The 16305-nt window shown below is 38.8% G+C and overlaps 1 protein-coding gene across 1 annotated transcript; it reads left to right on the top strand.

The window, feature by feature from the left end:
- The first annotated feature begins 3544 nt into the window (after window positions 1-3544).
- On the top strand, window positions 3545-5182 carry LOC141600821 (uncharacterized). The gene has a single exon (XM_074421075.1). The coding sequence runs from the start codon at window positions 3545-3547 to the stop codon at window positions 5180-5182; it is 1638 nt and encodes a 545-aa protein (XP_074277176.1).
- Window positions 5183-16305: the final 11123 nt, after the last annotated feature.

The following is a 16305-nucleotide window of genomic DNA, read 5'->3' as shown; positions in this document are numbered from 1 at the left end:
AAATAAAAACACAATATAAACCTAATACTCCTTCCTTTTTCGGCACACTTAAATAAAATGGGTAGTCCATTTTATTTTGTCATTTGTCAATTGTGACATATGTGACATGTAACTTGACATGTGAAATTGTAATGTATTTTTAACATATTAAAAATCAACATACTCATAAAATATGTCATATACAAAATCGACTAGTAATTCGTAATTACTTGTACCAAATCGGTTTATCAATTATAAATCACAACGTCTTGTATTTATAATAAATTATTCATTCAATTTCAATTTCAATTTCAATTTCAATTTCAATTGTTTCGTAAACAATAATTTTATCCAAGCAATAAAACAATTCGATTACTTAGACCGTATCTAATTTAATCAAATTACAGTAAGACACGTTAACTTTACTCACAAAATCATCCGTCAATTTTAAGCAATTTAACTAACTCGTATCGGCATACGATTAATTAAATAATCAATTAAGATTATTTCCCTATAGGTATGACCTAAGGGGATCAACTGATCACCACCGCCGCACGATAGTAATGTCAAACTCTAGTCAGCCAATCATTACCGATATGTGTGGACCAGTTGACTGTAAAATATTACATCCCACATGTATTCTTAAAATGAGATTTAAACATGTGATAATGATGATCGACAGTTGTGATCGCATTATTGTCGGAGGACACATATTCCAACAAAATGGACACTAAAAAATGATCACGATGCATACCATAGACGCTCTACCTGACCATGGGGAGGCAACTATACAACACCTATGCTACCACTCATAGGGTCAGATTCCCACATAACCATTTTCACACTTCATGCGTATGCACTTAAACTAAACGATTATACTCTCTAACACGAATGATCAACTACCTTAACAATATGATTGAATCTTCAAGTGTTTCACGCCACACTCTTACTCTCATGACCGCAAAAATCAAACTTGGTAATACTAAATGTACCATCATATACCTACCTACCTACATGGCCTAAATCCACATAAAATAACCCAACTTACCTCAAGCCCAATAAAACATTTGTTTCACATCCATAACTCTCAAGATACAATGTTCACCCATCACACATTATTAACTCTTTACTCTTTATCCTCATGGCTCATCGACTCACGCCCGTTTCACACCCTCTCCAACATAACCATATATACCTATGCGTTTTTACTCCTCATGACTATATAACCCACAAGGCAAACTAAGAATTAACACATATATAAGCAAAACAATACATCATTAACAAAATTGCAACGCTATGGTACAAGGAAACTATGTTTCAAATGCAAAATTAAAATTCAATCATATACGCTATGGTATATCAACAGAAAATTTTGGCAAGATTTTAAGGTAAAGTTCTCGATTCAAGACAATACGTAGCATTATTAACAAAACTGTAAGTTTGCGGCACAATAAAACCAAGTATTAGGTACGCAAAAATCAAAATTTAAGCATCAACACTATAACTTCTACACATATCACCATTAACAAAGGTTGGGGCACCATGAGGCAATTAAGTCATGTTTCAAATATAAAACCAAAATTTAGTGATGTATTCATGAAATCCCAAAAAATTTGGCCCACTTTTAAAACGGAAATCTCTGATTTAAACCGTGTTATTACAATGATACTCATAAGGATTATTGCATTAAAACACCGTTAAGGCAACTTTAAAATAAAAGAAAGAATCAAAATTTGGTCAACATTTGAAGGTGGGATTACCAACTTAAGACAATACATAACATTACTAATGGAATTTGAAGTATTATTACTCAATTAATTCAAAAGACTTTAAAACAAAAAATTTCAAATTTTGAGACCATACCCAACATCATTAAGCAACATTTGAATCTTTACAACATAATTAGACAAAAATAAACGGAGTATATAAAACCACATCAAAATCATTCATTTTTAAAATGAAAAAGAAGATTTTAAGGCAACATTTCAAGGTGGAATTTTGATTGGCGATAATACATGCCGTTACCAACGAAGAAAAATCAAGCCTTAAGCGCGAGAAGATTCTTAAGCCTCATTAGTCAACTAAACTAAGTCTTTAAACATGAAAAATCAAAGCTTACGCATTAACATTAAGGTTTCAAAATTTTGGAACAAAATTTTCAAGACAGTATTTCAAACATATGACAAGAGCAATAATAATTGAACTCTAGCCCTTGTTAAACAATCAACCCGTGCATCAAACACCAAATCAACTCATTGACTTAAGAACATATAACTTCGAGTTCATAAAAAAAAAATTAGGCAAAAATTCGACATGAAAATTTTATACTTGACATCATAAATGATGTAAAAAGATGATTAATATCATGAATCAAATAAAACATGCCATTAATTGACAAAATTGGAGGAATTAGCGTAGATTTAAATAAAATCAAATTGGAACAAATTAAGAGCAATGAGAAAACAATTCACATAATTTAATTAGCAATAATTAAGAGAATAAGATGGGGTAGAAAATTTAAGTCCAAACAATAACATCAACAATGGAGCCTTGGATAAATTATAAAATTATTTTGGGTACTTTTGTTACGAGAAATGATGAAGAGAATGCAAAAATAAGGTAATCACTAGTAGAAAAATCCCCTATAGTGGCGGTCATAAATGACCTTTTTGTGGCGGTTTTTACAGATTTTGGGTGCGCCGTATATCACGGGGTTGTTTACACTTTGCGGCGGTTGTACAACCACCACTATAGCTTACCTACGGTGGCGGTTTTAAAAAAAACCGCCATTATACAGAGTACATATTTATCAATGTATATCCGACCTCTTTACCCTGCATAATACCAAGGCAGTTTACATCTTGTTAACGAATTCATATTCAACCACATAGGGCCGCGTTCATCAGAACACACTAAATAAAATCTTTGCATCCAAAAAATAGCTGAAATTTGAAAAACATCCAGTATGAAGCAGTAAGCAAAGCACACAGAGAAGATGCATGAAAAAAAAATAGGCTGTTATGACTGAGGTCACATCTGCAGTTGTAAAGACTCCAGTTCAGTCCAAAACAAAATGAGACAGCCCAATAGAGGAGCCCAACAGAATGACAGCAGAATGCAGTTAGGAATGAAGGGAACGTGCACTAGGACAGCTGGAAATATCATCCACCAAACTTGTTTGTCTTATTCTTAGAATGTACCCTAGTTGTTAATATAAAAGGAAAAGAACCTTGTATGCATTTCACTCATAGCACAAAAAGAATATATATTTGAGAACTGTGCAGCCGCAAAGGGCATGACACAGATATTACTCTGAAATTTGAATCATTTATCATCTTCATTCATTCCATATTATCATGGCACATTGCAGTAAAATCTACATGGTATCAGAGCCATTGTGCACTTGATAATCATGGGATGATTTTTCTATCATTTGTGAGTATTAAAGTCTCTGCCTTTTTCTAGTTTTTTGTTTCAAAGTTTGTAGCTTTTATCTGTTTTCTGTTAGATCCTCATCTTCCCTGCAACACCTTATTGTCTGTTGTAGTTATTACTATTTTTCGTTATGCCTGACACTGTTAGACCTGAACAAGGCCAAATAGTAGTTCCCTTAAACATGACAGAACCGCAGTACTATAATCCAACTGAAGGAACTGTTAAGATTACCTCTGAGTTGAGTGGTGCTGGAAATTACCCTATGTGGAAAAGACAGATGGAACTGGCTCTGTCTGCTAAGAGAAAGCTAGGCTATGTTGATGGTAGTCTGACTAAACCTCTAAAAGATGACACCAAGATAGAGGCTTGGGAGGCTGGAAATAGCTTAGTCATTTCCTGGATTATGCAGAGTGTTAGTGAAAGGATTAAGTTAGTCATTATGTATACTGAAAGTGCAGCTGAAATTTGGGAAACTTTGAAAAGGAGATATACTGTGGCTAATGGTTCCAGAAAGTTTAAATTAAACAAAGATACTTATGAAATATCTCAGAATAATAGGAGTATTGAGGAATATTACACTGAATTACAAATTGTGTGGGATGAGTTAGAAAATCTAAATAATTATCCTGTCATTACTGCTGTTACTGCTGAAATGAAGAAATATTTTGAGGCTGTTGAGAAGCAGTCTGAGGAGAGGAAGCTTTTTCAGTTTCTAAATGGGCTTGACTCGGAATATGTCAACCTGAGAAGCAATATCTTGTTGATGAATCCTTTGCCTACTGTAGACTCTGCTGTGTCTATTTTGTTACAAGAAGAGGCTCAAACCAGTAATGCCAAGGGGAGTAAGTCTGTGGAGGCATCTGCTCTCTTGGCTAAGGGGGAGCCAACTGAAACTGGCTGTAAGCACTATCACAAGACCAATCATAAGTCTAGTCAGTGTTGGGAAGTTGTGGGTTATCCAGATGGACATCCTAAGCAGAAGAAACAAGGTAACAATACCAATGTGGTGAGAAATGGCTCAGGAGAGTACCGACCTCAGGGGGAGTACTACTCACAGGGAGGATACAGACCTCAAGGGAGTTATAGGCCACAAGGTGGCTATAGACCTCAAGGGGGTTATAGGCCACAAGGAGTATACAGACCACAGGGTGGCTATAGGCCTCAAGGAAGCTATATACCTTCTAACAGTTACCTAGGACAATACACCAGTCAATTGGGATACAATAGACCTCATCAGAATTTCAATCAAGGCAGGGGACAGATCAGGATGGCTGCTAATGCTAGCAATGGGCAGACTGACCTGGCCAATGCAATTGATGCACCAACATACCAACTTGAGGAACTCCTGAAACTGGTTCCCAGCAGCGGTGGATCAAAACCAGGAGGAGATACTGATGAGGAACTGGAATGCAACTATGCAGGTACTATTAGCTGTTACAGCACTAATCTGGCAGAACATGAGTGGATCATTGACTCAGGAGCCTCTGATCATATGACTGCTCATGTGTCTTTGCTGAGTAATATAAAATATTTGAGTAAAAGACTCAGAATTCATTTGCCAAATGGGGATGAGGCATTTGTTATTCTTAAAGGTGATGTGATGTTGGCAAATGGCCTCAAGCTAAAAGATGTATTCTATGTTCCTATTTTTAAACAAAACCTTCTGTCTGTTCAGAAATTAGCCCAAGACAATAAGTGTATTATTACCTTTAGTGACACACAGTGTTGTGTGCAAGAATATTCTAGCCAAGAGAAAAGAGTCCTATGAAGAGCAACAAGTGGTTTATACTACCTGTCCAATGTCAAAGAACAGACAAAGTCTCACAAAAATGAAGTCCTCAAGACAAGAAACTCCAGTTCAAGTTTATCTTATTTAGGAAATTGTAATTCCAAGACTGAATTTACAAATTCTCAGTCATTTCGTTTTGATCAAACAATGTGTAATCCCAAGTTTTCTTTTAATGCAAACAAAAGTTGCTCTTCCTATTCTCTGTGGCATCTCAGGCTTGGACATGCTCCATTGTCCAAATTGAAATATATTTCAGATATTAATTGCTCTAGAAATCATACAGGTCAAGTGTGTTTGTCATGTCCTATGGCCAAATATGCTAAACATCCTTACTCTTTGAGAAAAACCATGGTTGCCAAACCATTTGACCTTATTCATATTGATACCTGGGGTCCTTACAGAGAGGCCTACAAAGGAAAGTTTAAATACTTCCTGACAATTTTTGATGAATTGTCCAGGGGAACATGGGTTTATCTGTTAGCTCGCAAATCTGATGCTTTTGACACCATTAAAAATTTTTATGAATATGTGTACACTCAATTCAATGCTAAAATCAAGGTTATCAAGTCTGATAATGCGTTAGAATTTGATGACCAATACTGCATTGCCTATTTTACTGGAAAAGGCATAATTCACCAAACCAGTATTGTTGATAGACCTCAGCAAAATGGGGTTGTTGAAAGCAAGCATAGGCACATTTTGGAAATCAGTAGAGCCTTGAGATTTCATGCTAACCTGCCTATCTGTTACTGGGGAGACTGTGTGATGACAGCAACATACCTGATAAATAGGTTGCCCTCAGTTGTCATTAAAAACAAAACTCCATATGCACTCATTTATGGAAAGCATCCTGACTACAAGCAGCTAAGGGCCTTTGGTTGCTTAGCCATGGCGTATAATCCAACCAGAGACAAAGATAAATTTCAAGCTAGGGGAGTAGCTTGTGTTTTCTTGGGATATCCAACCCATCAGAAAGGCTATGTGGTTCAAGAGTTGGTGTCCAAGAAAAGGTTTGTGACCAGAGATGTGACCTTTCATGAGGACATCTTCCCTTTCTCAGCTGCTGACAGCAATAAGATTATGAGACCCATCCCAGCTACCTTCCCTCATCAGGTTGTCATCACAGGTGACATATCTCCTCAGGAATCACACATGGTACCCCCCATTGTGGAGACTTGTGCTCCTACTGAGGAAGCAGGTGTCACCCCCTCAGAACCAGTGCCTAGAGTGTCCACTAGGATCAGAAGAGCTCCCAGTTGGATGGAGGATTATGAAGTACCAGCTCAGTATCACACAACAGCAGTAGCTATGCAAGTGGTTGAGACACCTGTCTTGCCCTCCTTTGCTCACATGGTGAACACTATAACTTCCTCCAGTGAGCCATATCATTTCCATGATGCTGTTACAAACCCAAATTGGGTTGCTGCAATGAATTAAGAATTAGAGGCATTGGAAGTTAACAATACTTGGGATGTCACAAGCCTTCCTGCCGGCAGAAAAGCCATTGGTTGTAGATGGTTATATAAATTGAAATATAAACCAAATGGGAGTCTGGACAGATACAAGGCCAGGCTAGTGATTCAAGGTTTCAGACAAAGAGAAGGGATAGATTATCAGGAAACATTTGCCCCAGTCGCAAAGATGACAACAGTCAGAGCTCTGCTAGCTCTAGCAGCTCTGCAGGGGTGGCATACACATCAGATGGATGTGTCCAATGCCTTCCTCCATGGTGATTTACAGGAAGATGTTTATATGCAACTCCCCAAAGGTTATAACAAGTCGGGTGATAGAATTTCTGTCACACATTCCCCACTGCCAAAGTACAATGGTCCCTTAGTCTGCAAATTGAAGAAATCACTCTATGGCCTAAAGCAAGCCCCTAGGCAATGGTTTGCTAAATTATCATCCACCATGATTCTGTCAGGATACACCCAGTCCAAAGCAGATCCCTCTCTATTCATCAAGATTAAAGGAACTCTTATTACCACTGTCCTAATTTATGTGGATGACTTGGTCATTGCTGGTAATGATCCAACTGAAGTCAGACAGTTGAAGAGCATATTGAATGCTAAATTCCATATGAAGGATCTTGGTAAATTATCCTACTTTATGGGTCTAGAAATAGCCCACACAAACCAGGGAATTTTTATCTCACAGAAAAAGTACACTACAGACCTCTTGTTAGAATTCGGCATCCACAAGGAAAGAGCTCTAAGAATTCCACTGGATTCTCACATCAAATTAGAACCCACCAAGGGTACTCCATTGCCACATCCTGAGGAATATAGGAGGCTAGTGGGTAAGTTGATCTACCTTACCATCACTAGACCTGATATCTCTTTCTCAGTTCAATTACTGAGTCAGTTCATGCAAAGCCCCACCTCACATCACTGGCAAGCTGCTAGAAAGGTTTTCAGATATCTCAAGACAGCACCTGGACAGGGCATCCTCCTAGCTAATTCTAGCAGTGCTCGACTAACTGCCTATTGTGATTCAGATTGGGGGTCATGCCCCTACACTCGCAGATCCACTACTAATTTATGCATATTACTGGGATCTTCACCAGTCTCTTGGAAATCTAAGAAACAAAGTGTGGTAGCTCGTTCTTCTGCTGAGGCAGAGTACAGGGCCATGGCCATGACTACCTGTGAAGTTACCTGGCTCCTGTCCTTACTAAAAGAACTTGGCCTCAAACACTGTGACTCTGCAGCCTTGAAATGTGACAACCAAGCTGCTCTCTCCATTGTTGCCAACCCCATTTACCATGAACGCACTAAGCATATTGAGCTTGACTGTCACTTCATCTGAGAAAAAGTGGGCCAAGGCATCATTTCTCCTACCTATGTTCCTTCACATCTCCAAGTTGCAGACATCCTTACCAAGCCTCTCCCAATTCGTCAGCATCAAAAGCTATTGTCCAAAATGGGAGTGATGCCACCACCTCACTCACATCTTGAGGGGGAGTGTAAAGACTCCAGTTCAGTCCAAAACAAAATGAGACAGCCCAATAGAGGAGCTGTAACACCCCCATACTCCAAGTGCCTTACCAGGACCACTTAAGGCATGGAAGTGCTACCATCTCGGTTTCCCGAGGCAATGATAATCATAAGACAATAACGAAACATACTTAAAAGTATATATTGTTTAAAGTGATTACATACCAACTCCAAAACTGATAAAAAGAAATACAAGATTCTCAGACGGTCTACTGCTAAAACTATCAAGGCTATAAAACACCGTCTGACACAGCGGAAGACTTCTACTGCCACGTGATGACTCATCCCGGCTATCCCATACGCTTCATATCATACCTGCTCAATAACTGCTCACCACCCCCGAATGGATCACCACAGTTTTTTTTAAAACATTTAAACGGGGTCAGTACTAATCACACAATTTATATAAACCAGCAACACAGTAAACAAACAGCTCAAACGGTCACACACATAATCACACCCACTCCAATCAATCTTCGTCACCGACTGTCCACTGGACCAGCCCTGCCAGTGGGGGACCGCAGCCGTTCCCACCTAAGCCCCACTCATCATACCGAGCGATAACCCTGTCCCATTAATGTGCACATCCCCTCCCATGGCGGGTTCCACGGAGGGCGAAACTAGGGCGTGAAGCCACTCCCGCAAGTGACTCCACTCAGCCGAGTACGCATCTCGAGAACCAGAGACAACCAATCACAACCATTAAACAGCAATCAAAACCAACAACCGTCACAATGCGAATACGATAATATTCAACAATCACAAAACACCAACAATGCATCATGGGACTAATACTGAGTAGGGAAACCCTACCTGGAAAGCAACACAATCAGACGGTCTCACAGCTGATATCAAAAGGCTTCTTCTACGAATCCTCCTCCTAACATACAAACATAAAATCACTACCAATCACGAAATACAACAAAACCCCCAAATCCCAATATTAGGGTTTAACCAACTTTAATGAAAAACTATAAAAACGGTACGTACATCTTACCCTCGACACAAGGATCACAAAGATGTAAAGAACGACAGGATCCGACACTTCTAGCTCCGGGATTTGCTAATAATGCGGCGAGGATGATTCAACGTAACTTCTAATCTTCTCTTGAAGGTTTTTAGATTGTAAAAGTGTTTTGAGAAAAGTGACGAAATCCTTATATATCATTCCCGCATTATTAATAAAACCCGGCAAAACATTACCCGTAAACCGGGCTACACGATCGAGTAGCTGAGGTACTCGATCGAGTTCCCCCTTACTCGATCGAGTGTCAAGGTTACTCGATCGAGTACCCAATAGGTCAGAAACTATTTTTAAAACGCAACACACCCTTACTCGACAGAGTAAGGCCTACTCGATAGAGTACCCAGAGGCTCATAAAACCGTAGTATTACAGTCTTCCCTCCTTAAAAAGAACTTCGTCCCCGAAGTTCAACCCATACATAAAAACAAACCTACCAACTTGACTAAGACACAACAACGCAACTAAGACTCAAAACAAAACCTCACCCTATAACTCATGAACTCTTAACACCAACTCCACCAACTATTCCTACCTCCACACATCGCTCACGATGTCGTATCAACTACATCATAAACTCTCCCGCCACTAATTCCATACACTACCAACTACTATCCTCTAACGCTGCTAGCTCCATAATATCATCCACTACCAAATCCAATATCAAGACATTCACAAACATCAAACGGAATGTTACATTCTACCACCCTTAAAAGGAACTTCATCCTCGAAGTTTACTCACCCTCATAACCTCATCCTCCAACTGTCAACACTATAGAACTTATATACATCATCATCCAACTGTCAGCACTATATAAAATATTCTCACACTCCGAAGCATCACACTACTACAAGCACGACCATGACCTTTAACAAACTCAACCACAACACGAATCAATCTTTTATTCGACATCAAGACTCAAACTTCCAAATATATTACCATATGCACACCCATTAAAATCTCTTTTATCGCATCCTACTCCTCTTAAGATAAATGTTACGTCTTCGTAACTCACTAATACTAAATCCTAGCTATATCTTTTCATTATCCTCTTCACCACCGCATGTCAAAGATAACCACCTAAAATCTAAACACTCACCATGCATATATCCAAGGCTCTCTTACTTAAACATTTCTCATACCTCAACTCATTCGGCACACCACCTCACCTATTGTAACACCCCCATACTCCAAGTGCCTTACCAGGACCACTCAGGTATAAGGATGCTACCAATTCGGTTACCCAAGACATGATAATCATAAGACAATAACGAAACAACATTTAATAGAATAACTTTAGTGAAAAGTACAAACCACGCCAAATCCCAAAATACGGGTACAAGTTCTCAAACCAATTGTCTAATCAACTAAAATTAAAGTTTATTAAACTACTAAGCTACAGCGGAAGACTTCTATCGTCGACAAAGTGGCACATCCAAAAATCCCATGTGACTCAACTCAAACTCGCTCAATCTTGCTCACCATCCCCGAATGGATCACCGCAGTTTTACAAACAACAACACGGGTCAAGACTAATCACACAATCTATATTTATATCAACAATACGATAAACAGATATTCACACCGTCACACACACAATCACACCAGATCCCATCAATCTCAATCACCGACTGTCCACTGGACCAGCCCTGCCAGTGGGGGACCGCAGCCGTACCCACCAAATCCCAGCTCCACATATGAGCGATAACCCTGTCCATTAATGTGCACATCCCCTTCCGTGGCGGGTTCCACGAAGGGCGAAACTAGGGCGTGAAGCCACTCCCGCAAGTGACTCCACTCAGCCGAGAACGCATCTCTAGAACCAGAGACAAACAATCACAATCACAGCCGTCACAATACAATTACGATATTAAACAATCAATCTCAACACATCAACAATCATCTCATTATGGGACTAATACTGAGTAAGAAATCCTACCTGGAAAGCACAACTATCAGACGGTCTCAACAGCTGTATCAAAAAGCCTCTTCTACAAATCCTCCTCCTATCATACATACACATAATTACTACCAATCATAAACTACATCAAAACCCCCAAATCCCCTTATTAGGGTTTAACCAACTTTAAGGAAAAACTATAACAATGGTACATAGATCTTACCCTCGACGTAAGGATCTCAACGGTATAACGAAAGGTGAAATCCGACCTTCCAAGCTCCGGGATTTGCTAACAATGCGATTAAAGTGATGAACGTACTTTGCTTTCTCTCTTGACAGTAATTTAGGTTTTGAAAAGTGTTTAAGAACAATAACGGAAAAAGGTTATATACCTTAATCGCATAATTAACAAAACCCGAGAAATAACTCCCCGTAAACCGGCTACTCGATCGAGTAGCTAAGGTACTCGATCGAGTACCCCCTTACTCGATCGAGTATCATAGTTACTCGATCGAGTACCCAACAGGTCAGAAACTATTTTAAAACGCAACTCACCCTTACTTGACAGAGTAAGGCCTACTCGATAGAGTACCCAGAGACTTATAAATACGGAGTATTACAGTATTCCCTCCTTAAAAAGAACTTCGTCCCCGGAGTTCAACCCATACTCAAAAACAAACATACTAACTCGATCAAGACACAACAACGTGACTAAGAACTCAAAACAAAACTCCAACCCAAACATGAACTCGTAACACCAACTCCACTAACTATTCCTACCTCCACAACATGGCTCACGATATCGTATCACCTCCATTATATCTCTCTCAACACTAACTCCATACACTACCAACTAGCTCCGTAATATATCATCCAGAGCCAATCCAATATCAAAATACCCATAACATCAAACAGAATGTTACATTCTACCACCCTTAAAAGCAACTTCGTCCTCGAAGTTTACTCACACTCATAACCTCATCATCCAACTGTCAACACTAGTGAAATATTCTCACACTCCTAAACATCACACTACTACAAGCACGGTCATGACCTTTAATAAAATCAACCACAACACGAATCAATCTTTTATTCTACATCAAGACTCAAACTTCCAAATATATTACCATATGCACAACCATCAAAATCTCTTTTATCGCATCCTACTCCTCTTAAGATAAATGTTACGTCCTCGTAACTCACTAATACTAAATCCTAGCTATATCTTCTCATTATCCTCATCACCACCGCATGTCAAAGATAACCACCTATAATCTAAACACTCGTCATGAATATATCCAAGGCTCTCTTACTTAAACATTTCTCATAACTCAACTCATTCGGCACACCCCTAACCTATACCATAAGGCTCGTAGCAAAATCACCATACTAACTCTCCATTATTACGGCAAAACAATATACCTCTCTATGTAAAGCACCTATCTCCCAAAAGCATAACTCACGATCCACACTTGTTACGTACACTCACACTAAATCCTCCAGTTCTTTTCTTTCATTACCGCAAAACCCATACATAACTTAACATGACACTAATTTTCCCAACACCCTACACTCACTGTCTCAACAAAGGATTATGAACCACCTGCATCTTTCAGGTCATAACCACACATGTTGTACGAATCACTTGCCATTACCATGTCCACTAAAGCCTTATCTAGAACAAGATCAAAATTACTGTAATAACCTCTCACGACCGTGTCCCATCAACAGAATATCACTATACCATGACAACAACGAAAACATATACAACTCTATTTCATATCATACTCTACCCTCATTCCCAACTTAACCTGGTAAAGAAAACATCAATAAACAAGACAACTGACTATCTGCACAAACTGAAACTCGCAGGAAGCAACATCAAACAAAACAACAATCTATGTATGACTGGTATGTACTTTCGAAACTCGAATCATAATCATCCCGCCTACTCCACCACAACCGGTGACGGCATCACAACACCGCCACCAACAGCCACACCGCAGTGCGAAAAAATACCCGCATCACAACACTAAATATCGTGCCCGGATCACCACCCGAGGCACAACAACCACATCGATAAACATCACGATCACATATAATTCCCATAGACACTGACTCAGTATGACATTTCGAACAAGAAAACTCACTCAACCGTTTTACTAGATTATAACACAACATATTATACGGAATAAACTGACAAGAATCTCATGAACATCATCCTTATCATATCACGGAATAACATATGTCATGAATACATACAAGTATAACCAGTCATGCCAGATCAATCAAATTATTACCTTTTTGAATATCATTCAATTAAATTACCGTATCCAACATATATTACAGAACATTCAGATAACAACATTATAACTATCACACCATACCGCTTCTCGTGAGGTCACAACCTCACACCAACATTTATACACATCTTAGACCCATAATCACATCCAACTAGTCAATCCTGATCACGTAAGTTACCACCTGATGAAAGTTACCTTTCTTCCGAGCTTAACTCGTATACACCTCATAACATATTCTCCCATTCGCATATCCATCACCCTCTGCCAAATGTAGCCACACCATTAATACTCAACTACTAACAACCGCCTCATATAACCACATCTTATACTCTTTCATAACCATATTTATCAATCTGGTATCTACAAAATCAACCTCTTTAGAATTGCTACCTTTCTAATATACCACCACCCTTCACCACTAGTCACAAACCATGACACTACCACTGTCCGGGCATCAAACCTCTTACACTCATCTCTAAACATCACGATTTCTTTCCTATCTTTGGTTAACATCCCAAATAACGAACATCACATACATCAACAAAAATCACCTCAACACTATTTCCAATTCCATCCTTAATTGTATAGTCATCTCACTCTCCACCAAAATCTCATAGAGTGCAGATACTAAATCAACCTCTTGCTCCCTTAATTCCTCAAAACTCATGATTAATCATGTTGTCCTGAAACTTCTGTATAACCATTAACTCAATTACTCTTGGTAGTATCATAAATCCCGATGATTCCTTACTTTTATATCACATAACTCCGGTGAACATTTTTATCAGCTTACCTTTATCCTTCTTTTCTCTTTATACTCAACAATTCCATTTAATATCTCAACTCCTTATTACTTCTACCTAACCCTTTAGTGGTCCAATTACCTTCTCATCGCTCCAAAACTCAAATCTCATTATTTCATATCGATATCATCTCACTCTTTCTTACCATGGATCTTCTCTTATTATGCTATCACTCACACTTGCCACTAATCTATCCATAAAATCAACGTCCACTGTTCAAACAATTGCATCTCCTTCGTACATCTCTAGAAATCAAAATTCGTTTCATACCGTTAAATGCCCAAAGAAATCACACATAGTTTCACCTCTTAATAAACCAAATCTTCCAAACTCACTCACTGTCTACAAATCCACCTCGCAACATGTCTCCATAAAGTTCACTATATACCACACTTCTCAATCCCTTTAAAACGAACTTTCACTACATATATTCTTGACCCACACGACTCCTAACCATCTCCCTCCATAATTCTTTACACATCTCAAGTTGCCACTATCCAATCCTTCCTTTCAATCTTTTCATTCTCACGTTCCTTAGACCCACATCATCCCTTACCCACTTTCACTTACTTTTACATTACCCAACACACAATCATATCACTCATCTCGTCTCACAGAACCTGTTCTATATCTCAATTAAGCCATAACGATCTTCCTTTTCTTTTTCCACTATCTATCACAACCACGTATAACTCATGTCCTCCCCATCGAACTCACACTCATCATAGGTGCCACTCTTTACATCATACGATTGGGTAACTTACGCTTCAGGACCAACACAAACGTAAAACAGTGCATAAAGAAGTAATATAACAGCTTTGAATTAAACATAATATGCAACGAATGTCAAAAGATAAGCTTATGACCCAAAACAGGGGTCACTAGATCGAGTACAGGCCACTCGATCGAGTAAGTGACTTGCTCGATCGAGTAGGTAAAGATCAGAAGCACGTAAAACAAATTACCAGGGCCACTCGATCGATTAACTGACGTACTCGATCGAGCCCCCCCCTACTCGATCGAGTACCAAGGCTACTCGATCGAGTACCTACGCATTTCTCAGCACTGTCCAGTTTTCGTAAAACAGTCATAACTCACTCATTTCTTGGTCGTTTTGGGCGTGTGACCTATCGTTAGAATCGTAAAAGAACAAGCTATCACCTCCAATTGGAATCACATTAAAATCATTTATGCATCTCAAGTTATAACAGTTTAAAGACACCCTCTTTATAATCGAAAAAACATAACTACTTGATCTTACTTCCAAACAACTTAAACGACAACAAGGTAAACAAAAACAACCCAATACTCATGAAACCAGTAGCCCCAATCACATATTACTATTTTCGAAAGCAAAGTAACAACATTCATCATGCACTACCCACATGCTTTTATTCTATAGCCTTTCGTAAGACAAAACATACTCACACATTACAAATCCTATTCCATGTTACTAATACATCAATATTACAAATACACTTCGTCACCTAAACATATTCATAATCACAAAATTCGTATTCTCATGCTATTGCCGCTCCATCTTTTCCAATCAATTCATTCATTTCAACCACATTCTTCATACAACATGTACATATGAACAATAGTAGGCATGTATATGAAACCATTATATAGAATTACACAAACAAAATTACGTATAATCACATCACATATGAACTACTCCCTTTTTCCACCACATTACTTATCATTCTCATACACTTTTCTAACAATTCCAACCCACATTGTAAACCAACTATCATGCAACATGCTTTCAATCAACAACATACGAAATCACATCATCACCATCTTTTCTACACATTCCCCATTCTCCACATACATACATCCAATGATTCATACCACACATCACTATACAAATACACAGTTCACAAGATAACCACATAGCGATCCCGACTCATACCCCATGGTGACCGGTTCAAAGTTGTAGGGCGAGTTCGCGACTTTAGGACGTCTCCCAAGCCTTTGCATTAGCGCCTACAACTTTTACCCCGGGTTCATTTTAATTGACTCCCTAGATTCATTAGATTCATTGGTTATAGGTTTCAGGATCGTCGCTCTGATA

Source organism: Silene latifolia, chromosome 9, assembly GCF_048544455.1.
Source record: "Silene latifolia isolate original U9 population chromosome 9, ASM4854445v1, whole genome shotgun sequence".
In the NCBI taxonomy this organism is placed as follows: domain Eukaryota; kingdom Viridiplantae; phylum Streptophyta; class Magnoliopsida; order Caryophyllales; family Caryophyllaceae; genus Silene; species Silene latifolia.
The sequence above is the reverse complement of the archived record's forward strand: the minus strand, read 5'-3'. Positions and strand labels throughout refer to the sequence as shown.